Here is a 22,922-nt window from a genome sequence, read left to right as displayed (position 1 = left end):
TAGATGCGGCAACACATTTTAAGCGTCCAATCATTGGCGTTGGCTGGCTGGTAGGCTGGTAGACTCCAATCTCAATCCGCTGCCCATTCCCACTTCATTCCTCACTCTCATCCCCCGCTCGTCTTCCCATCACTTTACTGACATACACATCGCACTCTCTTCTGGCTACACCTTACTGTACTCTCCTCCACTTCTTCCTCGCCCCTGGGCATATTCCCCGCCTCCCCACTCGACCGCTTCACTCCCAATTGCCCGCCCTTATCAAACGCTCACTACACTGGTTCTGTCTGTATTGACACCAGCTGTTCCCTGGCGATAGAACCCACCCCTCCTGGACCCAATCCATCAATCACTATGGCAAAGCACACCCCCTCAACCCATAGCCCACCGCAGAGCCAGCGTCACGACAGCAACCAGGCTGACCACGACCATGATGACGACCACGATAACGACCACGAACATGACAACGACCAAGACCAGGACCGCGACGAGGACGACCATCCCTCTCGGTCCACGGGCGGATCTACCCCCATCAAACGTAAACGACTCACACAAGCATGCGACCCCTGTCGCAAGAAAAAGATAAAGTGCGGTACGTCCGCCTTGTTCTTTATCTTTTTATATCATCTGTGTTGGGATTGAAGAGGGCCGCAGGGCAACCGAACGCCCTTTCGGACCTCCTTGCTTCGCCTCGTCAATTGAACATGTCTATGCATACACTCAGCCTTTCGATTGCCTACTAACTTATCTTTATTGTATTAAACAGACGGTCTTAAGCCCAGTTGTGCCAATTGCGCAAAAATCGACATCCATTGCACATATCTGCCGTCGATGAAGAAGAGGGGTCCTCGTCAGGGGTATATCGAATTGCTCGAAAAGCGTCTCGACAAGATGGAAAAGATGCTGCAGCATGGTCCTGCAGCAATAGACTCCGACTTCAAGGTCTCGCTGCGATCCGCTTCGGAGGAAGAGGATGACAACTCCGAGTCGACGGCCGGGCCGCCAGCAGCCGCTGACGCACGCTACTTTGGCAGGTCCTCGGCTCTTGGATACTACGCAGACACTGACTCAAAGCTGACTCACCCCATGGTTCAGAACTACGGCAACGTTAAACCCAACGCCATCAGATCGGATCAACGCGCCTCCATCACCGCCGCCAAGAGACCTATCTACGGCATCAAGGACGAGGTCCCACGCAAGGACATTCTCGACCATCTCATCCAGCTCTTCTTCGACTCTGTCTACTACCAGTTCCCGATCGTCCATCCAGGATCGTTCATGAAGCAATACAGGGAGGGCAAGGTCTCCCCAAACCTGTTGAACGGTATCTGTGCTGGTGTGGCTCGGTTCTCAAACCATCCCGATGTTGTCACGACCCCGCCCTTCCTTGCTGGTGAGCCCTTTGCAACGAACGTCCGTGCTTCCATTGTTGATTCGGTAGATATACCTACCGTATCCAACGTTCAGGCCCTACTGTTTTTGTCCATGTACGAATATGGGGCCGCGAGAGGTCCGCGCGCATGGATGTTTGGAGGCATGGCTATACGCATGGCACAGGAGTTGGGTCTGAATCGCGAGGACAGCAGTCCAGTCTTTTATCTCAAGGGCGACTGGGTGCTGCGGGAGACGCGGCGCAGGACGTTTTGGGCGTGCTTTATCATGGACGTGCTTTCCTCTTCATCATCAGGTCGGCCCAGGATGATTGACGAGCGCGACTGTGAGGTCTTGCTTCCGAGCGAGGACAATGCCTGGCATGAGGCTAGGCCAGTAGTCACTGAGATGCTGGATGACGATCAGGGTCCTGAAACGAGCACGGAGTCTTTCAAGGAACAACGACAGAGTTCACAAGATAGGCAACCTGACGACCAAGGCACGGATGCGAATGGCATGGCTACACCACCATCCGAGTCTTCTGCGGAGGCTGAACAGGACAAACCACGGCCCAAGGGCCATAGCCTGAGCTCGTTTGCGTACCTTATCAGGATTCTCGCCGTGCTTGGCAAAGTTTCGCAGTACGTGAACCGCCCTAGGACTAAAAAATCGATCCCACCAAACGAGCCTGGATCTGAATTCTCTATCATCGACGCGGCACTTGCTGCATGGCTTCAGTCGATCCCTTCTCACCTGATCTACTCGCCCGAGAACGCCAGGATGCTCAAGGATAGAAATGAAGGATGCATCATCATCTTCATGCACGTCATATACCACACATCAGTCGTCTTGCTTCATCGACCCATCCTCGCTGCAGACAAGGCCAGCTTTCCCATGGACCCGAATTTCGTCGACAACTCTGTCGCTCGCTGCGCTGAGGCAGCTTCCAAGGTCTCAGAGGTCTTGGACTTTGTCAGCGCGCAGAACTATCCTCCTCGGATATACATCTCTTCATTCTTTGCCTACCCAGTCTTTACTACCGCCACAATGTAAGGAATGTATCGTTATTGCTTTCGCTTGGAACTTGTTGTTCTGCTTCTAACTTACTATCTCTACTATCGTATGCAGTCATATCACAAACGCATTCGCGTCGGACCTTGCAGTGGCATCAAAGGCGCGCAGGAACTTGAGCACTCACGTGAAGATTCTGCAGACTATGAAGACTTACTGGGCCATGGCGGACAAATTTTTTTACATTATTCGCGACCTGTACTCGATTCAGTCCAAGATCAGCTCATCGGCTGCAGGCGGGGGAATCATTGTGCCACAGGTGGTCTCCCACAACGCTCACGGATGCAGTCGCGACTATGCAGCGGACAGTGCGGCGAATGCCTTGAAGGCCAAGGAGGCTCCCCGCGCTGGTGATGCTCCTGAAAAGGACGAGGAGAAAGAGCGTCAAGGACTGGAGGGCGAGGCTGTGGCTCCACGGATGGTAGTCAACAGCAAGCTGGCGTCCATCAGTTCTTTTCTCAAGAGCGACTCGGGTTTGATCGCATTGTGGAGACGTGCCACAGAGATGCAGGTGATTGACCAAGCAAATCAGCAGAAACGAAGGATTGCGACGCCCGAGGGGCCGAGTAAAATTCAACCTGTTGTCGTTCAGGATCAAAACGACAAGGAGCAGGCAGAGAAAGATTTGCGGGAGCAGCGCAATCGGATGAATCAGCTCGAGATTCAGGAAATTAACCAGGAGTTTGAACGGCAATGGAAAGTAAAGATACTGGAAGAACAGAAGCAGCAAAATGATGAATTGTCTCAGCATGAGGGCGTCAACAATGCGGAGATAGAATCCTCTGCCCTGGAGAAGCGGCAAACCGAGGGAGATGATTTTGCGAATCCTAGAGTAGCAAAGCAGGCGAGAACAAGCAGGACAAGCACCATCCCCGCTACAAGTGTGGCCGAGCCGCCGCAGCCGGTAGCGCAACAGAACACCTACCACTCCAATTCGGCCTCGGTCAGATCCCCAACTAACACAGGAACATGGTCAAGAGTCGAGGAGGACCAAAGACAGCCCATTGGTCAGCCTGCGTCGAGTTTGCAAGGCAATCAGACATACCGACATGCTTTGCTGCAGCAACCAGAGCAACTCCAACAGCTCCGAGCACAGGATGCATACATGATGGAACCTATGCTTCTTCAACCAGGCAACCCGATAATATCCTCTGTTAGCCCCGCACAGGGTGATGTCGGCCAGCGCTTGATGAGCCTGTACTCTCAACAACATCAACAACAGGAGACGATTTCCCAAGCTATCAATATGCGACAAAATGCCAATATTCAACAGCAACATCAAAAACTCCAACAACAGCGGCAACAGGCCTCTGTGTCATCTTCCCTTGCATTCGGACCACCTGGTGGATTTTCATCTGCGTACTTACCATCTTCCTCTGCTCCCGCACATCAGCAACAAACGATGATGCCGTTTCAACCCCAACATCAGCAACATCAGCAAGGAGCATTCTCAGGTGCAGGATTTGGTCCGCCCCTTGTTTATGGCAGTAGCTTCAGTCAGAATAATTCATCTAGGGTACAGGCCGAGCTCACGGATTCGATCTTTGACTTTGCGATGCCGCTCGGCGACTTGAATTTTTTGTCGAGCTCCTTCCAGATGACGCCGATGATGATGGAGCAGAATCATAGCAATAGCACGCCCAACATGAGCAACACCTCTGGACCATCGTCAGCTGCCCTGTCATCAATGTCGGCATTATCTCGAGCTCAGCCTCAGTCGCAGTTGCAACAACCAAGACCTAGATCTTTGGGTGCCGACTCTGGACCATCGCCTGCGGCACGCAGACCAGGCGCGTCGGCCTCCTCAACTTCAATGATGCTGACAAGCCTCGACAGCAACAGATCGGACATGTCCTCTACTGGAAGCCATGTACCCCGGGACTCAAAGAGTCCATCTTCAACACAGAATATCTCTCCGGGTCTGCATTCGTTCATGATGTCGGACGATGCATTTGCAGAGATGCAGTCAACTCCCGATTCTCTTGTTCGATACTTACAACTTCATCACCAGCAGCAGCAGCGGCAGGAGATGCAGTTGCAGCGGGATATGCAGCCATTGCTGAACCAGCAGAACTCGTTAATTTATGATGATTATTTCCAGTGGAGTCAGCTCCTGCCGGCTGCGTCGTCGAGTATGACACCGGCAGGGATGGCAATAGCGCAGCCGGCAGCTCAAAAGCAGATACAGCATCATCAGCAGCAGCCACAACAACAGCAGCATTCACAGCAACAACAACAGGCATTATCATCGATCGACATGGCTATAGATCCATCTATCCCTAGCCGAGCCCCTGTTCATACCTCCATCCCTTCATTTTCATAGAGCCCGCAGCCCGGCCCTTCAAGCCGAACTAATTTTGCCAAATTCTGTACATGTACTTTAGCAAGCATTGCAATATATACACACATAAATATATATAAAAGAATGCCCTGTATATCATATATTCGTTTAGATGGCAATGGGCGGTGTTTTATTGGACTTGCAAAAGAGCTACATCAGGCCACTTTGAATCTGCCAGATACCATCAGGAAATCTCGTATTTCCCACCTTATCGGTTGACACGCGTTTTATAGTGACAACAGTAGGCTCCAGCAGAGAGTTACGCTTGCAGGCGAGGATGAGGCAGGACCCTCCAGGGCGGTGATTCCTCTCGCACCACAATAATACCCGTGAATCTGAAAAATACATGCCGCCAGAACAGTATGTTAAGTGTCCAGGTGTCTTGTGGTTACATGTCCATCACTAGGAAGATACATCGGAAAAAACGACGTATGAATGCGTCTTAGTCCCTGCGTTCTAGCACCGATGCAAACGCATCCGAATATCTCTTCACCGTTCTTTTTTTTTTTTTTTTTTTTTTTTTTCCTAGCACCCTTTCCTCTGAATCTTCTCATACTCCCTCGCATTCTCTTTTTAAGCTGTGCAGCCCCTACCCGATGCTCCAACTGTAGGCCTTGGGTCGTTCAATATCAGAACAGAGGTGTTAGCAGTAAACATTTTGGTCGTTGGATCAAGCGGCTGTGACCGATCTAATGCTTCAACTAAGGAAGGTGTGAACCTCTAATAAATACTTGGTCCATGCTAACACCGTCGTATTCAACTTTTCAACTCATCTTCATGATGCTCCATAAATGATTCTCTATAGTTTTGGTCAGAGCCGCTGCACTGAAAACTCAGATTAAGTGATTTTTTTTTTATTTGGATTACACAAGCAACGGGAGAGAACTAGACATGACCTCAGTAATGGACGCCCTACATGTGCGCAAAAGATATTACAAGGAACGTTAGCAATGTGCGGTTCAATGACAGCAGCTATCAATTCGAAATGTGTATAGAAGGAGTCGCCTCGTACCTGAACTACCGCGGGCCAAGTGGCACGGATTCTCTCGAATAATTCTGCAGCACAATACGCAAAGATTACAACAAGAATGTCAAAACCATGCAATAGAGGTTGGACAAGGGATACAAGAAAAGGAGACGAAAGCGCCGACATACCTGGCTTGGTCCTGGCCAAGGCGGCGGGATCCTCTGCAAGACAGACAAAGGTCGCGACCACACCACTGTCGATGACTGTGCCGACCGTGAAGACGATCTGGAGTCCCATCACAAAGCCCATGACGACGATAATTACCGTAAATTGGCCATTGATGTTGAAGCTCGGGTCTGCGAAACGCAGGTACAGGTAACTCGCTAATCCAGAAAGCACGCCCCCAAGGATCGCAGCCATGCCCCAGACGTTTCCAATCAGGTTATCGTTGATGATCTGTTCCACGCCGCGGTCCTGCAAAATGTGCCATGTATCCTTTGCTGCCCGAATATACGGCTTTCCATAGATCGCGACTTGCGCAAACGCATACTTATTGACGTACTCTGCAAGTCCCTGTAGGCAGGCTAGGAGGCAGTCGATCAAACAGGCGATAAATTGCATGATTCCGTCGCCGTCCCCGCGAGCCATATTTGCGATGGCCCTGAGTGTCTGGATGATGGCGATAATAAGTGATCCAAAGCAGATTGAGCCGATCGAGGTCGTGCAGGCTCGCTTAAAGGACTCTGCTGTTGGTGATTTGGTCATGCCCTGAGGTGAGCCCTTCATGAAATAAAAGGTCGCAAAGACGCCGCAGATGGTCGTGTGCACAATGTTCTCGAGGACTTGAGATGTCCAGTAGAACGAAAAGAAGCAGAAGACGATGAGGACCTGAAGTTTTGTCGGAATCGAGTTGGTGGTGGTGTCGTAGTAGAGGTCAAAGGTTCCTGCGATGGTTGTCATAAAGTAGATACTGTAGGCGATCTGGAGGAAGAGACCCAGGAATGAGAGAACGAATGTTGCAGGGTACGCTTTGGAGATCGAGGTCACGGTTGACAGCATCACACTACATTGTATAGTTGGCGCAATAAAACAATAAAGCGGAGCGGTTAGTTTGTATTATCTGCGTGTCGCGTAATCCTGATATTGAGGAGGAACTGGTTTAAGGACGACGATGCTGCAGCTGGCGAAGGTTCTTCCGAGCGGATACAAAGCAATCAAAGAAAATGCTCAGAAAAAAAGTAAAAAAATCTGTAAACCAGCGTTCACAGTTTAGAGATCGTGGACAAGAATTGATTGCACAATGCTCATCCGTTTCAGGCCGACGGAGGCCGATAATAGCGAAAGGAAGGCGAAGTGTTTGAGAAGGCTAGGTACAGTATATTAACTCCTTGCTTGATGATGATATAATCATCGTGAGTCCCCAATCGCTTTTGTGGGTACCATGTATCCATACAGAGACGAAAATGTAGAGTTGGATATAACAATAGGGATGTGTGAAGGCCCAAGTGAGTGCGAGCACAATAACCAGAATGAGAAATGCAGGGCATGGCTTGATGTTCCGGTTGCGACAACAGCCCAAATAGCAGACCAGACATGGAAGTGTTTTTCTTCGACCCAACACATCATCCTCTCGCCTTCTCCTGAAAATAGCCAGATAAAAGTGTTCCCTTCCGCTGCATGATGAAACATTCCGCGAGACGAGATAATACCACAGTTTGAAAGAAAAACAGTGACAAATTTGTTACCTCGCAAAGGGAATGCGGCTCCTCCAGAACCACCACATAGTAGCGTAGATGACGCCGAAGATTGCTCCGATGATACCGGGCAACCACAGTTGACGGTAGAGATAGTATACTGCAACTGCCAAGTAGAGGATGATACTCATCGCAAAGGTGACCTGTTCAGGAACAGAACGAAGATGATCGTCAGGAACAGCAAGTTTCCACTGAAGGAGATATGGCCTGGCTGCCTGACTGACTGACTGAGGCTGACCTTAATGACTTGGCGAGGGAATGCTTGGGTGACAAAGAAGTAGAGAATACTGAAGACAGCGCCGACACCGATGGAGATGAAGAGAGTGATCAAACCAGGGAGGGTCAAGAAGCCGAGAGCAGGCTTGTTTCCAGGACCCCTAGTATCGTTGTTGTCCTTGACCCTGCTGATGGCAAAGTAGGACAGGACTACAAAGGCAGCCAATTGAACAAGGAACAAGAGAAGCGCCCAGAGGTCGTTGTACTTTGGCTTGGGGTTGAACTTTGTGGGCAGACCGGTCTCTGGATTGACAGAGCCATCGTAGGCTGGGGGCATGACCCCAGTCATGGGCTGTCCCTGTGGGGAAAAGTACTGTTGCTGGGGCTGGGGCTGCAGACCCCATTGATGCTGCTGCTGCTGGGGCTGATAGTAGGGCTGGGGCTGACCACCATAGTGAGGAGCTGGAGGGTATTGGTGCTGCTGTGATTGCGGCGGTGGATAGTGTGCCATGGTGTCTGTCCCTAGAGGGAAGAAGGAGGGAGGGGTGTGAAGCCGTTAGAGGGGTGTGAGTATTGATGGCGAATTAATAAGGAGTAAGGCAAAGAAGAGACAGCTGGAGGGAGGGAGGGAGGAAGGGGAGAAGAAAACGAGAAGGTGAGAAAGTGAGAAGGTGAGAAAGGAAGAAAGAGCGAAAGAAGGAAGAAAGAAAGGATTATATCCCGAAAGTATGTGACATATGCTATTACAGCTTAAGGTTGATTGATGACATGATGGTCCCAATGTATGTTTTATTTCCAATGACAGTGGTCTGTGGTATAGCCCACTTGTTTGCTATATATATATAAATATATATATCCAGGAACCACTGGAACGCAGGAATCAGGGTGCCTGGCAACTGCGTCAATAGTCACGCTCAGCCTTGCTGCAGCCCCTGGACCATGGCCCTGACACGTTCGCGAACCACCTCGTTTGGACACTCGACCGACTGAGCCAGATACGGAGGGTGAACATGTGCACTCGTCATGATGTGAACAACAGGATCATCTGCCGTTGTCTCCAATGGGATCCGCTTCTATTTGATTTTATTCATTAAGTAGGATATTAGTCTTGACACAGGTAGCGGCACCGCCATTTGACATTGGTATTGGCAAGAGGAGAGCCTGTTGTATCTCAAGCACGAACAAGTCCACCTACTGATCGCAACATCTCCACCAAGGCTTCTTTTCGGGCCTGGATCACTGTTGGGCTGCTCAGCCCCGAGGAGATATGGGTAATTGTATCCATTTCCTCCAAGGAAAGACGGTCTGAAGTATTGCCATCTGGAGCACAAGAAAAAAATAAAAAAAATGCTTTAGGATCTTCATTTCTATCTCATGGATTATGGTTGCAATAGTTCATAAGACTTGTACCTGGACACATCCACGATTTTAAAGCATGCTGGCGCACTGCAACTATAGTCCATAACACTCTTTCATCTAGCCCCGTGGGGCATAGCATATGTTTTTGATCCTCACTTGGTGCTTGAATTTGCTGCTCGCCATCCAGACTTTGCTGCTTCTGTGGTTGATCCTGACCTTGGTTTTGGAAGTGGTGTTCCTGACTTTGTTTCTGGTCTGGTTCCTGAGACTGTCGTAGCAGTATGAGGGCAGTCTGTGTTTCAGGATCGACTGTGTATAGATATCCCGTGTATTCCTTCCCGCTCGTCAATGTCGCTCGGCATCGTGCCCCCAGCTGGCTATCGATATCCCGGAGAGTGCAGCCAAAGAAACGCCATTCCTCCGCCATCGAATCAAGAAGGATCAATGAAATGAGTGATTGAGGAAGAGGAGGAGGAGAGATGTTTGTTCGCTGTGCCACCAAATCGACGTTTATTTTTGACCGACTGTTTCAAGGACACTGTGGAGATGCACACAGCCATAACTCTACAGTAATTACAGTAAAACGAGCGTCTTGGCACGTTGCATTATTTTTCGTCCAGCTTGGCATCAGAGTAGATCTCAAGGAGTCTTGCTGAGTACTTTTTATCGACCTGTGTCACCATATCTTGGATACTCCTTTCCGAGAGCAGGAGTACACTTGGACCCGACCGCGTCCACATTACCATCTTCTTGTCCTCAAAAAATACCTGCACATGTTCAATGCCTGGGCGGCTAATAAAATATTGGCGCAGACGATTCGCGCACGCCTCACAGGCCATGCCATCGATCTGCACCTCGTACTTCATGAGCGGTACCGCCATTTGCAACAAAGCGTTCTTGGATCCCTCTTGCTCGGTTGTTGGACTCTTGTACCAGCTGCGAGGAAAGGGTGCCAAGCCAGTCTTGTAGTACATTTGTACGAGCGGCTGCAAGGCCCATCCAGAGACGGCGTCACCGCCATTGAGTTGCAGTGACCCCGGAGCCGATTGGTTATAGACCGACACGACTTCTGGACTGAGGGTGAGGATCAGTGCGATGGCCATCGTGAGTGCTGTTCTTGAAGAAAGCCGATACTTGTAGGTAGTATAGGCCATCAGCAGGAAAGAGAGCGTGCCAAAGATTGGGCGCAGTGGGGTCAAGACCGAGAATCCGGCGCAGCCTATGGACATGGCATTGAGGACGAGCTGGATCACGCAACAGGAGGATGACAAGAGGCCGACGGTGATAGCCGAGATATAGGACGACCAGGCTGGAGATGGTTTCGACTGTGATGTAGCAGCATGAGAATCGGTCGATTCGCGCGATTCGTGCGATTCGAGTTTCGACATTGCTTTTAGAAGGCAGGGAAGGCAAGGAAGGCAAGGAAGGCAAGAAGGAGAGAAGTGGGAGAGCGCTGTGGTGAACCATAGTCTACCATGCAAGCGCTTTTAATAGTGCATTTTGAGGCAAATAAAATACAGTTTCCATTCATTACTACGTGGAGCAAAGAAAAACACCGCTACTCTCACGCCCAGCTACGGCTTTAGCTTCGGCTGCGACTACGGTTGCGATGCCTGCGTTCATTCCTGTGCTCCCGTTCCTGCTCCCGACGCGGACTACGGTCGTGTCGCGAATGTCCGTGGTCCCTGTCGCGGGTCCGTCTCTCTGGACTCCTGCTTCTGCTTCTGTCTCTGTTCCTGCTCCCGCTCCTATCCCTGCGCCGCTTGTCCTCGCGATGGCCCTTGTTGGATGAACCGCGTCCATCCCTTTCTCTTCCCCTGTCTCTGTCGCTCCTTCTTTCCTTGTCTCTGCTCCGTTCCCTGCTTCTGCTCCGGTCGCGGTCGTGTCGATGTCGCTTGCGGCGTGCCTCTGATTCATCCTTGATCGATTCTTTTTGCTCCTTCAACGACCGTTCTCCTCGTGCCTTGACCTTATTCGCCTCTGGCACAATAGCTTGTGGGATCAAAGGCACAATGGGTGTGGCGTTCGCTGCTGTCGCAGGCCTGCGTGATCCGTTCTCTGGACGGTTATCAGCATACATTCTTTGTGCACGATTCCTATACAGTGTAGTGCGTATTTGAAAGGAGATGACTGTAAGTCTATGGCCCATCGCATCAAAAACCAGAAGGAGGGGGAGAGAAGACTGCGATCAATGATTCACGTACTTGAACCCGAGGCCTTCGATTGCAGAAGAATCTTTCAATCTTTCGTCCATTTCGTCTTGAACTCCATTGTTAGTTTTACTAATTGCGGACTTGAGCTCCTTCTCTGTGACATTGGTCTCGACCTTGCGTTTGGTCTTGTATCCTCTACAGCCGTCAGTTGAATCCCAGGTACGACGGTTAGATCAAGGAGTCATGCAGTATGCAAAATCAAACGTTCAATTGGACCGGCCATGTAGCTTACAATGCTTCTGCCATGGCTTCTGCTTCCGCGTCTTTGATGCTTTGGACCTCAGCCTGCTTGTTGGCCTGGATGGTGGCGAGGTCCTTATCGCTGCTGCCGGCTTTTGCATACCAAGTGACATCACGGCCCTTTTGCCACCGACCCACGGCTGCATGCAGCGAGTTTCCAAGATAGTTTTCTCTGTGCTTGTCTTCCTTGACGTCCTCCCATTTAAACTGGTCCTGACCACCGCGCGTGCCTATGAGAGGATAAAGTCAATTGAGTGAGTGAGAGAGAAAGTGTGTGTGTGTGTAAGCAATGAGAGCTGACAGGTGTATAGACGCATATCTGGTAAGTTTTTAGTTTCTAACCTCCTCGGGTTGGATGGAACATGATAGGCTAAGGATGAATGATGAATATGCTTGCTGCGGCCTAGGGAGGCGGGGGCGTAGGCGATGAGTCCGAGTGACGGAGTGAGTGAGTGAGTGAGCGAGTGAGTGAGCGAGTGAGCGAATGAGTGAATGAATGAGTGGCACAGAGCGGCAAATGCAGCGCCATCAACGAATCAGTCCAGTCCATGGGGCGTACGTGGAATGGGGCATGGGCGCGGATGTTTTGCTGTGATGGGCCGATGCATAGGCTGATAGGCTGGCAATACAGCTCTGTACGTGGATCTGGGGCAGGTTTGTTTATCGTTGACTCGTTGATTCGCCAACCCTTTATTTCCCTGCTGTTTGGGTTAAAAGATTTTTTTTCTTCTCTTTTCTTCTTTCTCCTTCCCCTCTCTATCCCTACATCGACAACCGCAACTGCACCGCACCATGTCTGTCTCTTTCTCTACCTCCTTGGCCTTCACCATCCTCAACTCCCTCTTCGAGGCCCGCTCCTATGTTGCTGGGTAAGTCTCTATCTGTCCATTTTCGTCCTCAATCAGTCCTCGCTCTTGTCCGCATGAACCGAAAACCAGCAACAGCAGCAAAAAAAACAAAAACAAAAAAAACACACCTCATAACCTCCCTCCACCCGGAATCAAAAAGGAAAAGAAAAAAAAAAAACAAAAAGAAAAAAACTCTCACGAGATGTCTTTGCTTTTCAACAAGCTCTGAAAACACGAGAAGAATTCCTTTTCTATTCACATATCTCCCATTGGACACGCTTGAAGTTTATGCACGTCAGCTGCATCGGATACTCTTTTCATTTTTTTGCGCGTGGGCGTGTTGTGTATATGACACTGAATACACTTTTTTCCACTATTTCTTGCGTGTTTTAACCCGCAACGCGGATTGGACCAAAGGCTTGATAGCAGTTCAATGGCTTGTGTTCAATGACTAGCGCTAATAATTGTTTTTTGATTTTCTGATAATTAGATACGAGGTCAGCGACAAGGACACTGAGGTCTTCAACGCCTTGACCGAAGGCCCCAACGAGGCTGCTTTCCCCCACGCTGCCCGCTGGTACAAGCACATCGCTGAGGTCAAGGGCCTCTCTGCCAAGTACGTGTTTCTTCATATCTGCACCGATATTTGCATAGAGATGTGCATCAATTTGCGCATCAATCCGCTATTATAGTCTCTAATCATATCCGATCCAACTTTTTATTTCTTGTTCTTAAAACTAGGGCTGGTGGCTCTGCCCCCGCTGCCGCTGCCGCTGCTGAGGAGGATGACGATGAGGTCGACCTTTTCGGCTCCGACGACGATGAGGTCGATGAGGAGGCTGAGAAGATCAAGCAGCAGCGTCTTGCCGAGTACGCCGCCAAGAAGGCCCTCAAGCCCAAGACCATTGCCAAGTCCATGTGCACCCTCGACGTCAAGCCTTGGGATGATGAGACCGACATGGCTGCCCTCGAGGCTCACGTCCGTGGTATTGAGATGGAGGGTCTCTTGTGGGGTCAGTCCAAGCTCGTCCCTATCGGTTACGGTATCAAGAAGTTGCAGATCAACTGTGTCATCGAGGATGAACTCGTCTCTCTCGAAACTCTTGAGGAGAAGATCTTGGAGGGCGAGGATTACATCCAGTCCATGGATATGGCTGCCATGCAGAAGATCTAAGTGCATTGCCAATCCTGTATCATAAGTCTTCTTTTATCTCTTCTTTCTCGCGCTATCCTTTTTTTTTGTTAAATTGTCCGTGGCCGAAATAAAAAAGACACCCCTTCATTTGACCTTCACATACTCTCTTAATATCGTTTATGTTTCAATCGTGCCATTGCAAAAGCAATGCGACATATACTTGGTTCTCTTTGTCCTCTCAAGAATAATCTATAACGATATCGACACGTTGTGCGCATGTACAAAACAAAAAAAAACAAAAAAAGCGAAAAAGCGATATGCCCTGCACTCGCTGAAGCTCTCTGTTCCTTTTTGACATTCTTTCCTTGCACCTTGCGCCCTGCATCAGTATTCAGATGGAAATCGATTCTATTCCGCTCCAAGGGCGACTATATAATTACTGTGAAGTCGATGATGTGAATGCAGCTGCGTATGGTCGTGCGAGGCGTTCCCGAACCAACTACGTCGTCGTCTGTTCACACCTGCTTGTCTCCATTGGGTGGATGTGATGATTTTGAGCCTATTGCTTCTGATGTTCCTGTTCCTGCTCCCGATGTCGCTGCTGCCTCTGCTTCTGCTGCTGCAGCCTCGGACTGAATTTTCATGGGATTACCCTGTGCAGCCCATTCCATTTCCAGACGCTCCTTGGCCCGGACGACTTTTGACTGCAAGTAAAACGAGCCGTTGACGGACTTGTCATTCACTTTGTACAAATGCTCGTAGTTCTATACATAAAAGACATACAAAGACAGCGTGTTAGTTTAGATTTTGTCCTGATGGAAAGAGACCAGCTCAGCACTGTAAAATCCTGCAAGTTCATCAACTCCTGATGTCACGCTGGAGCTCACCTTGATGATCTTAGAGAGTTCAGCATCCTTAGTGATATTCAGGATGTTCATGGCCTCGTCAACGGTCATGCCAGCCTTGCGTGTGAGCGCATCCGCCGCCGCGGCTTTGGATCCACCACTGGCATTACTTCCGCTCTTGGCTGCATGCTGCCCTCCATTTTTGGCCGCATCTAAGCAAGTAGAGGACAGAGACAAGCGGAAAAAAATCAGGCCCAATGAATCCAAAGAGTGCAAAAGGTAGAGATCGGGTATAGGCTTGGGGATAACATTCTAAACAACGGCTTCACGAGGCGCTCAGCTCTCCCGACAATCCTATGGAAGCAAAAAGTGTACACAAAAACGTACTGGCTGCAGCCTGGCGGTAGGCCTCCATGAAGGCCTTGCCGACGACCTGAGTTCCCATAACAAGAACCTGAGCGACAAAACGAGCCTATATGGATAGAGTCGAGAGAGTCCTTGGTCAGTATGTTTCCTCTGAAGTGATGGTACAGCGAATCGCTCCCGAGGTTTTTGTCAACAAAAAAAAAGAAAAATAAAAGAACAGACGGCACTAGATGTGCACAGAGGATTCGCAAGTACCATTTTGAGCTGTAAAGAAGAATGAAGGAGCAAGAAACAGTTGGTCTTGGAGGAGAATGAGGGCGATCAAGAAGTGGGAAGAGCGATGAAAGCAACAGACGGAAAGGGTGCGATGCGGTGCGATTTACCCTAAAATGGGATGTTTACCCGTGACTTCCTTTTTGCTTCTCAATTTGATCAAGAGCGATCTTTATTTTTGCATATGTGCGAAGAAAGAATGAAAATGAAAGGAAATAGCTGTACAAAACTCGTCTACATCATGCCACCCATGCCGCCCATACCGCCCATACCACCCATGCCACCCATGGGGTTCTTATCGTTGCTTGGAGCATCGACGATCATGGCCTCAGACGTGCTCAACAAGCTGGCTACACCAGAAGCATCCTTCAGTCCAGTGACAACGACCTTGAAGGGGTCGAGGACTCCACGACTATACATGTCACCGTACTCGCCAGTCGCAGCGTCATATCCGTAGTGGAAGTTCTCATTCTCAACAACCTTGGCAATCACAACAGCGCCCTCGCCACCAGCGTTGGAGATAATGGTCTTGGAGGGAACCTGGATGGCAGAGCGGATGATGTTGATACCGAGCTGTTGGTCAAAGTTCTCGCCCTTGAGATTATCGAGGACCTTGAGCGCCTTGAGCAGAGCCGTGCCACCGCCAGGGAGCACACCGCTGTCAACAGCGCACTTGGTAGCGTTCAATGCATCGACAATTCTAAAGGTAGGGACAATAAAAAGCAAAAAAGCATTTAGAACAAATGGTTGATTCATCATTAGATTTGAACCTCAAACCAGATCAGGATCAATGCGTACCTGTCCTTCTTCTCGCCGACCTCGACTTCGCTCTGTCCACCAACGCGGATGATAGCGACGCCGGAGCTAAGGCGAGCAAGACGCTCCTCCAACTTCTCGCGCTCATAGTCCGAGGTGCTAGGATCAGCAATCAAGGAGCGGAGCTGCTCACAGCGCTGAGCAATGGCCTCGTTTGAGCCAGCACCGGTACCGTTCAAGATAGTGTCCTCCTTGGTGATAGTGATCGAGCCGATGGTTCCCAAAAGATCAGGGGTCAAACGTTCCAACTTGACGTCGAGCTCATCCGAAAAGACGACGGCACCGGTCAAGGTGGCGAGATCACCCAAAATTGACTTGCGGTTGTCGCCGAATCCAGGGGCCTTGACGGCAGCGACCTGCAACTGACCACGCAACTTGTTGAGAATCGTAGCAGCCAGAGCCTCACCATCGATATCCTCAGCAATGATGAGAAGGGGGCGACGCTGAGTGGCGGCAGCCTCCAAGGCGGGGAGGACATCCTGAAGAATAGAGATCTTCTTCTCTGAGAGGAGGATCAAGGGCTTCTCAAACTCAACCTTCTGCGACTTGGTATCGGTGACAAAATAGGGTGAGATGTAACCGCGGTCGAAGCGCATACCCTCTGTGATCTCAAGCTCGTCCTCAGTGGTCTTGCCATCCTTGACAGTGATGACACCCTCCTTGCCGACCTTCTCCATGGCCTGGGCCAACAGATTGCCAATAGCCTTGTCGCCGTTGGCAGAGATGGTTCCGACCTGGGCGATCTCCTGAGTGGTGGTAATCTCGCGCTTGTTCTCACGCAAGAATTCGACGACGGCATCGACAGCCATCTGAACTCCCTTGCGCAAATCCATGGGGTTGCATCCAGCGGCGACGTTCTTGACACCCTCAGCAAAGATGGCGCGGGTGAGGACTGTGGCAGTGGTGGTACCATCACCAGCGGTTTCGTTGGTCTTGTTAGCAACATCCTGAATCAACCTATATATTCATGGCAGAAGCATATCGTCAGCGATCTGCTGCTGTATCTGGACCTAAACTGAATCAGATTGCAACAGCAGGTGCAAAAAAACAACAACAAAAACTTACTTGGCTCCGAGATTCTCAAAGGGGTCCTCAAGAGTAATTGACTTGGCAACAGTGACACCATCCTATAGGTCAGATGATGGGAAGTATTTGTTAGTATGCAAGAAGATGGATAATATGGGTAGCAAGGGCATCTCTCTGCCTCCTTGCTGATCATGCTTATTTCCTTCCGAACATCTCTCTTTGCTTTACCTTTGTGATCTTTGGGCTTCCGTAGGGCTGGCCGATGAGGACATGGCGACCCTTGGGGCCGAGGGTGACGGCGACGGCCTTGGCGAGGATCTCAACACCCTTGAGGAGCTTTGCGCGACCCTCGATACCGAAGCTGATCTCCTTGTGGGAAGAGTACAGACGGGTGTTGGAAAGACGCGTGGGCATAGCGAGGGCGCTAACGGCAGGGCGGACCATGGGGGCCTTGGCCTTGAGGGCACGGGTGATGGAGAGCATGGCGAAGGATCTGTTTGTTTCTTGAGGATGAAGCGGGAGAGGATCAAGATCAAAAAGAAGAACAGGGATCAGCTTGATCTCTGTTCCGTGCGGGCCTTTATCCCCACGGCTTTTCGAAGCGACTAGAAGCGAGGACTGGATAGTCACAAGCCACCAATCATATCCCATATGCCATTTCTGGACAGGACGCGACAGGAGAGGTGGGGAGCCCAGGTGGAGTCAGTCAGCCAAGCAGGCAGAGGGCAGACAGAGCATGTCTCCTGCAGTCGGCCCCGGTGTCTAAGGGCACGGAGCGGCTACTTTCTACGGCCTGCCTGGATGTTTGGGTGATATGGGTGCTTGCATGGCCATCCGACACACTGCTCGTGTAGAGTCTGTGTATGTGGAAGGGACGGAGATCGGTGGGAGGGTTGCGGGGTAGATCTTGTCGTGCACACAACTGCGTGCTTTCCGTGCTCCAGTGTCCTGTGTGCCCATCATCTGGTTTACACCTTCCTTCCCTCCCATCCCTAATCTACCTTCCTCACATCCTTCCCTCTAATCTCCCCTTCTAATCTCCTCTTCTAATCTCGCCTTCACCATGGCCGCCAACCCCGAGTTCTCGAATCCCCTCCGCAAGTTCAAACTTGTCTTTCTGGGCGAACAGAGCGGTAAGCACTCGACTCATCCTTTTACTCCAGGGCTCTGTTCTGTCCGTTGGTAACCATGGAAGCCCACGTTGAGCTCACACTATGCACCTTTTTTTTTTTTTTTTTTCGCTTATAGTCGGCAAGACGTCTTTGATCACCAGGTTCATGTACGATACCTTCGACAATACGTATCAGGTACACCGACTCTGTTGTTCAACACTTTGGCGACCATTGGACAACCCATGTCCTGAGGTTGCACCACGATATCTAATGCATTCCTTCCTCTAATGCACTTCCACGTGTACAACAAACACAGGCAACGATCGGCATCGACTTTTTGTCAAAGACTATGTATCTCGAGGACCGCACCGTGCGTCTGCAGCTCTGGGACACTGCTGGGCAGGTACGAAGAAAGCCATGGTCTTCAGGGGAACAGTACGCACACCAAACTACCAGTCTCCAGCCTCTGACTATAACCATGACCACTCCTACGACCTTCTGACCATATATAGGAGCGATTCCGAAGCCTTATCCCCAGTTATATCCGCGACTCTTCTGTGGCCGTGGTTGTTTATGATATCACCAGTAAGTCATCACGAGGAGGCATTCTTTTCTCGCTTTGTAAACATGGACCCAAGCATACCGTTAACAATCGGTTGTCATCTTGTTTGGCCACTTAAAATTATGCCTAGATCGCAATTCGTTCATGAACACAGCCAAATGGATCGACGACGTAAGGGCGGAGCGAGGTACGGATGTGATCATTGTCCTTGTCGGCAACAAGACGGATCTAAACGAGAAGCGCCAGGTTACAGCAGAGGAGGGAGAAAAGAAGGCCAAGGAGTTCAACATCATGTTCATCGAGACTAGTGCCAAGGCCGGACACAACGTCAAGACGCTCTTCCGCAAGATTGCCCAAGCCCTACCAGGTATGGAAAACACTATCACGGATGCGAACCAGAGTCAGCTTATCGATGTCAAGATTCAGGACAACCCCGGCGCAACCGAGGGCGCCAATGGCTGTGCATGCTGAGTAGGACGAGTAGAAATAGAGCGGATGAACAAATGAATAAAAACAAACAGGCCCTCTTGTGTAGAATAACAGAATAGCAGCAGAGTGAAGAATGAGCAATCGAGCGGAGACCCCTCCTGAAGAGCGAGTGAATCGTGACTGGTCCAATGCGCAAATGGTGGCAAAAGAAGAAGAGTGCCTTTGGTCCGTCTGAGAGCGTTGTTTGCTCATCTCCCATGGCGACTCAGGCACATACCCTTCGACGCGATCCGACAGTGGACCCAGCTGCTGCAGCTCGAAACAGAGCCTTAGCCAGCACCAGTGTGCTCGACCGACCCAGGACGCGAGACGTCCTTCATACTGTCATTCGATCCTCATCTCTTCTGAACGAGACACGACCTGATTCAACCCAACAACGCACAGCTGCTTCTCAGCGGGAACTAGCAGGCACCGAGGAGCCATCAACGGTGCCCAGCTGTAAGCATGTAACAATAAAAGTGCCCTACTTTGGCAATTACCACATGGCGGACAAGTTTTTGAACTTATCGGGCTCGTTTTGATCTCATCTGTACCTCTTTTTGTCGCAATATAGCGTCGTTGTTCAACAAGACATGGAACTTTCACAAGACAACGCCATTCTACGACTTCAACCCATTACAACACAGAACCTATGCAGAGGAACTTCTTACCTATATCGCAGCCAACGCCCGGAATCTTACATCCTCTGCCTTGGCTGAACAGACCCAGGATGGATCGTTGACCTTTGTGAACGGAAACCGCCTTTTTCCTGGTCAGATTGACAACGCAGGACGCAACATTACCGAAACTTTGGATGATCCTGGCGACATTAAGAAGGTGGAGATTCAGCAGCTGATTCTGGACCACGAGAAAGACGGTGAAGAGAGGACTCGTTCTGCACTGGGTTCGATCATGATCACTATTAACGTGAGACCAAAAGGCAAAGGGTCCTGAATATTCCCGTCCGATATTATTGCTAAAGCCAATGATTTGCAGCATTCTTATGTTCATTGAAAAATTGCTTTCAATAGGCAAATCGCATGAGCAGACGTATCACTGTGCGGTCTTGTTGGACCAACAGCCTGGACACAATCAGAGCTCCAATTCAGGTACAGTACAGCATCGACTGACTCGTCTGGAGAAAGAAGAACCCCCCCCCCTCCAAGTACTCATGCTTCGTACTCCCCCATGTTGTGATACAGCTTTCGCCAATTTCAACTTAGTCTTGATCAAGTCGCCGGTAGTAATCGGCCAATTGGTTATTCAATGGCTGGAACGGAGATTTGATTGCAGAATCTGTCGACTACTGCTTCAGCCCTATGAGCTGCGAAAGATTGTTGACACTTCCCTGGACGCCATGTACAACCATGTACAAGGACGAGGTACTAAAACGTATTCAAACTTGGATCAAATAACAATGCCATTACGTCTCCGTGGCAATCGATCCTATTGACACATTTAGTCACTCTTTCGAGATAGATGACAGGAGAACGAGGGCAATTGAACTGCATTACGTATTTCCAGAAAGCGTCGACAGCTTGAAATCAATATCAATATCTCTGCTTCCAGAGGAGGCACGGCAGCTTCTCGTCAGGTACTATATTCATCCTGCAGTTTGAGCTGCATCTTATTTATTAGCATCCGACTGGTGCTCAGTCCTAATTACGAACTATTTCTGTGATGTTGTATAGTCGTGAGGAAGGATCGAATGCTGGATTTCTAGACGGCGTCGAGGCGCATTGTTCGGACAGTATGCAGATTGACTTTGGTCGCCTGACCTTGACCAGGGCAGGCTGCTCCGCTTGGTACCTCGCAAGCGAAGGAAAAGCCAAGGTAATATCAAATAGCCATCGCATCTGCATCCATGTGCCAATTCGGTAAAGATATTCGGATTTAACAATGGAATCGCATTTTGTAGATCTTTCCCTTGATTGCAGACCGGCATTCCTTGATAGATTTTATCCGCGAGATTGGAAAGTGTGGGACGTGATCTCTTAATCTCAAGCACTCGTCCTACCACACTCCATGCCGTCCAGAATCACTGCTCTGTCGCGTTTGATACCTGTATCGTTAGGGGTTGCTGTTGCCTGAAGTACTTTAATTTGAGACTACTTGTAACATAGTAAAGGCTTACTGAGCAATGCATCTATTCGTCCCTGGATCGCGTCATGATCTAAAGCAGAAATGAAAATGAAGATTAGAAAGATAGATGCAGCAAATAAATGGCATGCATATCGTCCATCGTCTTCTGTTGCTTCACGTACCTGTCGTGCGTTATTGCCGACTGTATCCCCTTCGTAGCTTGGCCCTGGTATAATAATCAGCTTTTCTGTAATCAATTGCCGTGTCCTTGACAATTTCAGGAATCGCTCGTAAAGAGAGGTCTCGGCCTATTGATGGATGAAAAAAAAAAAAAAAAAAAAAAAAAATAGGCTCGATTAATGTTATTTGAACAAGCAAAAGGCAACAGTACATCAGTAACATCGCCACGTTGACTAACCTCAAAGGCATCAAAAATGTCTCGATGATGGAAATATGCGTGAGCAAATATGCGGTAGAGTCGTCGCGCTATCGACTGGAAGTTTTTGACCGAGCCCTCTGGTACGCAAATGCTATCCGAAACAATATCAAATAGGATATTGGTTAGAGCTTGGTTCCCAAAGACGATTTTCGTAAAGAGACATGCCAAAATCCGGGGTCGTAGATTCTGCCCTTACCGGCTCGGAAAGAATTTGATATTGTTCAACAAGGCAGATGCACCATCCAGCGTGTGTGTGAGGTAATCGATTGCACAGCACTGTTATAGTACCACGGTATAGAACAAAGGCTTTAGGAACTACTTGCAATTTGAGCCGAGTTAAACAACACTGAAAATGATCGGATGCGTCGATTTCATCTTACCTCGCGTGGCGTAGGATGTGTTGCGCAGTAGTACTTCCATTCCTCTGCCCTCATCTCGGGGCACACTTCTGGGGTGCACTCTGGTTCCAGATGTACGATGAGATAGTTCAACTCCAAACAGATCTGACTATGAACATAAGGAAAGGAAGCAAATTTGACGACATGTAAGCAACTAGGACGCAAAAAAATAAAAAAAGCAAAGCTTGAGAATGGCGCGTGAATGAACAGATGCATTCCAATGCCTTACCAAAGATGTTCATAGAGCCATGAATGCTCGTCCTGTCCAGCCGGCAGAGCAATCAGTTGGTCGACGTTGTGGGGATCATGACGGATAAGGGCCTGCAGATATTCTCTGAGTGCGAATGCAGATTCAATGGACTCTAACGGTCGCTGTGGCCACTGATACAGTTTCTAGTTGGTGAACGAGAGACAGGCATTGGCATGGTTTAGCAGGATACAATGAAGTCGCATTCCAAAAGAAACATGGCTCGCTCGCTTTTGCTTACCTCGTCCTTGGTGCCGGGCAGGTTCCTCAGGGGATGGGCCCCTTCGGAGTGCGCAGACTCGTCCTGGGTAGTCGAGCCATGGGTGGTTGAGGCATTCTTGAGAGTGTCCTGCCCCTGGGAATCCATCAGCATCATGAGTGTTAGAGTGAATCAAGGTCGATCCTAGTGAATGGGTCTTGTCTATTTTCGTTCGGGAAGGAAGGCCGATGACGAAGGCGAAAGAAGGTGGAGGCGGGGGTGTGGAAAAGGAAAGAGGGGAGAAGGGAGGATGCAGAGTATCTGGCCGCTGGTCATTCGTCATGGCATCGAATCCCAAGCGTGCCCTTTCTTTTCTGTGCACATGCCACATTCGCAGAAAAAGGGAGGGCCACATGAGCGGCCTCCCCATTTGTCAGTTCCCCATCATCATATCTGATTTTGAACTCGGCTGTGTTACAGCGCTGCTTCTATCCCTGTATCCCTATCCACGTTCTACAACTGACCGATGCGGAGGACCAACTGGGGAAACGTTCGATGGTGAGTCCATGCGAGC

At 49.8% G+C, this 22,922-nt stretch overlaps 11 protein-coding genes across 11 annotated transcripts; 4 read left to right on the top strand and 7 right to left on the bottom strand.

Moving 5' to 3' along the window:
- Positions 1 to 63: 63 nt before the first annotated feature.
- On the top strand, positions 64 to 4,849 carry BC939DRAFT_451549 (fungal-specific transcription factor domain-containing protein). Its single transcript, XM_051555682.1, has 3 exons — positions 64 to 592; positions 767 to 2,420; positions 2,500 to 4,849. Exons 1-3 carry the CDS (start codon positions 355 to 357, stop codon positions 4,763 to 4,765), a joined length of 4,158 nt encoding a protein of 1,385 aa, XP_051412325.1. The 5' UTR covers positions 64 to 354; the 3' UTR covers positions 4,766 to 4,849.
- A 766-nt stretch (positions 4,850 to 5,615) lies between these two features.
- BC939DRAFT_486983 (plasma-membrane choline transporter-domain-containing protein) lies at positions 5,616 to 8,452 on the bottom strand. The gene is made up of 5 exons (XM_051559342.1): positions 7,743 to 8,452; positions 7,496 to 7,647; positions 5,939 to 6,813; positions 5,796 to 5,839; positions 5,616 to 5,695 (listed from the first exon to the last, which is right to left on the bottom strand). Exons 1-5 carry the CDS (start codon positions 8,229 to 8,231, stop codon positions 5,681 to 5,683), a joined length of 1,575 nt encoding a protein of 524 aa, XP_051412324.1. The 5' UTR covers positions 8,232 to 8,452; the 3' UTR covers positions 5,616 to 5,680.
- Positions 8,453 to 8,493: 41 nt separating this feature from the next.
- On the bottom strand, positions 8,494 to 9,595 carry BC939DRAFT_161912 (uncharacterized protein). Its single transcript, XM_051550300.1, has 3 exons — positions 9,131 to 9,595; positions 8,904 to 9,040; positions 8,494 to 8,793 (listed from the first exon to the last, which is right to left on the bottom strand). Exons 1-3 carry the CDS (start codon positions 9,504 to 9,506, stop codon positions 8,635 to 8,637), a joined length of 672 nt encoding a protein of 223 aa, XP_051412323.1. The 5' UTR covers positions 9,507 to 9,595; the 3' UTR covers positions 8,494 to 8,634.
- BC939DRAFT_161901 (uncharacterized protein) lies at positions 9,596 to 10,577 on the bottom strand. The gene has a single exon (XM_051550299.1). The coding sequence runs from the start codon at positions 10,465 to 10,467 to the stop codon at positions 9,685 to 9,687; it is 783 nt and encodes a 260-aa protein (XP_051412322.1). The 5' UTR covers positions 10,468 to 10,577; the 3' UTR covers positions 9,596 to 9,684.
- Positions 10,532 to 12,031, bottom strand: BC939DRAFT_493020 (kinase phosphorylation protein-domain-containing protein). Its single transcript, XM_051559545.1, has 4 exons — positions 11,875 to 12,031; positions 11,525 to 11,762; positions 11,284 to 11,427; positions 10,532 to 11,175 (listed from the first exon to the last, which is right to left on the bottom strand). The coding sequence occupies exons 1-4, from the start codon at positions 11,894 to 11,896 to the stop codon at positions 10,662 to 10,664; spliced, it is 918 nt and encodes a 305-aa protein (XP_051412321.1). The 5' UTR covers positions 11,897 to 12,031; the 3' UTR covers positions 10,532 to 10,661.
- A 252-nt stretch (positions 12,032 to 12,283) lies between these two features.
- On the top strand, positions 12,284 to 13,673 carry BC939DRAFT_451542 (uncharacterized protein). The gene is made up of 3 exons (XM_051555681.1): positions 12,284 to 12,401; positions 12,871 to 12,996; positions 13,122 to 13,673. Exons 1-3 carry the CDS (start codon positions 12,325 to 12,327, stop codon positions 13,552 to 13,554), a joined length of 636 nt encoding a protein of 211 aa, XP_051412320.1. The 5' UTR covers positions 12,284 to 12,324; the 3' UTR covers positions 13,555 to 13,673.
- BC939DRAFT_451540 (Pam16-domain-containing protein) lies at positions 13,601 to 15,087 on the bottom strand. Its single transcript, XM_051555680.1, has 4 exons — positions 14,982 to 15,087; positions 14,748 to 14,832; positions 14,403 to 14,572; positions 13,601 to 14,279 (listed from the first exon to the last, which is right to left on the bottom strand). Exons 1-4 carry the CDS (start codon positions 14,982 to 14,984, stop codon positions 14,031 to 14,033), a joined length of 507 nt encoding a protein of 168 aa, XP_051412319.1. The 5' UTR covers positions 14,985 to 15,087; the 3' UTR covers positions 13,601 to 14,030.
- On the bottom strand, positions 14,810 to 17,390 carry BC939DRAFT_451539 (hsp60-like protein). The gene is made up of 5 exons (XM_051555679.1): positions 17,070 to 17,390; positions 16,881 to 16,942; positions 15,798 to 16,772; positions 15,110 to 15,699; positions 14,810 to 14,832 (listed from the first exon to the last, which is right to left on the bottom strand). Exons 1-4 carry the CDS (start codon positions 17,322 to 17,324, stop codon positions 15,234 to 15,236), a joined length of 1,758 nt encoding a protein of 585 aa, XP_051412318.1. The 5' UTR covers positions 17,325 to 17,390; the 3' UTR covers positions 14,810 to 14,832; positions 15,110 to 15,233.
- Positions 17,391 to 17,598: 208 nt separating this feature from the next.
- Positions 17,599 to 18,986, top strand: BC939DRAFT_516548 (ras family-domain-containing protein; the record flags this gene model as incomplete). Its single annotated transcript, XM_051561161.1, has 5 exons — positions 17,599 to 17,974; positions 18,090 to 18,148; positions 18,270 to 18,356; positions 18,466 to 18,538; positions 18,646 to 18,986. Exons 1-5 carry the CDS (start codon positions 17,905 to 17,907, stop codon positions 18,984 to 18,986), a joined length of 630 nt encoding a protein of 209 aa, XP_051412317.1. The 5' UTR covers positions 17,599 to 17,904.
- BC939DRAFT_161592 (kinetochore complex Sim4 subunit Fta1-domain-containing protein) lies at positions 18,974 to 21,221 on the top strand. Its single transcript, XM_051550298.1, has 7 exons — positions 18,974 to 19,442; positions 19,558 to 19,923; positions 20,015 to 20,092; positions 20,186 to 20,365; positions 20,463 to 20,577; positions 20,675 to 20,816; positions 20,902 to 21,221. The coding sequence occupies exons 1-7, from the start codon at positions 19,133 to 19,135 to the stop codon at positions 20,971 to 20,973; spliced, it is 1,263 nt and encodes a 420-aa protein (XP_051412316.1). The 5' UTR covers positions 18,974 to 19,132; the 3' UTR covers positions 20,974 to 21,221.
- A 121-nt stretch (positions 21,222 to 21,342) lies between these two features.
- Positions 21,343 to 22,283, bottom strand: BC939DRAFT_397143 (Mob1/phocein; the record flags this gene model as incomplete). The annotated part of the gene is made up of 4 exons (XM_051552335.1): positions 21,343 to 21,595; positions 21,701 to 21,780; positions 21,885 to 22,011; positions 22,132 to 22,283. Coding segments are annotated over 4 exons (612 nt in total), but the record flags the coding sequence as incomplete, so codon positions are not given.
- Positions 22,284 to 22,922: the final 639 nt, after the last annotated feature.

The sequence above is a fragment of the Gamsiella multidivaricata genome (genome assembly GCF_025024155.1).
Source record: "Gamsiella multidivaricata strain RSA 2152 chromosome Unknown BC939scaffold_32, whole genome shotgun sequence".
Classification (NCBI taxonomy): domain Eukaryota; kingdom Fungi; phylum Mortierellomycota; class Mortierellomycetes; order Mortierellales; family Mortierellaceae; genus Gamsiella; species Gamsiella multidivaricata.
Note: the sequence above shows the minus strand (reverse complement) of the source record. Positions and strands in the feature narration are given on the sequence as shown.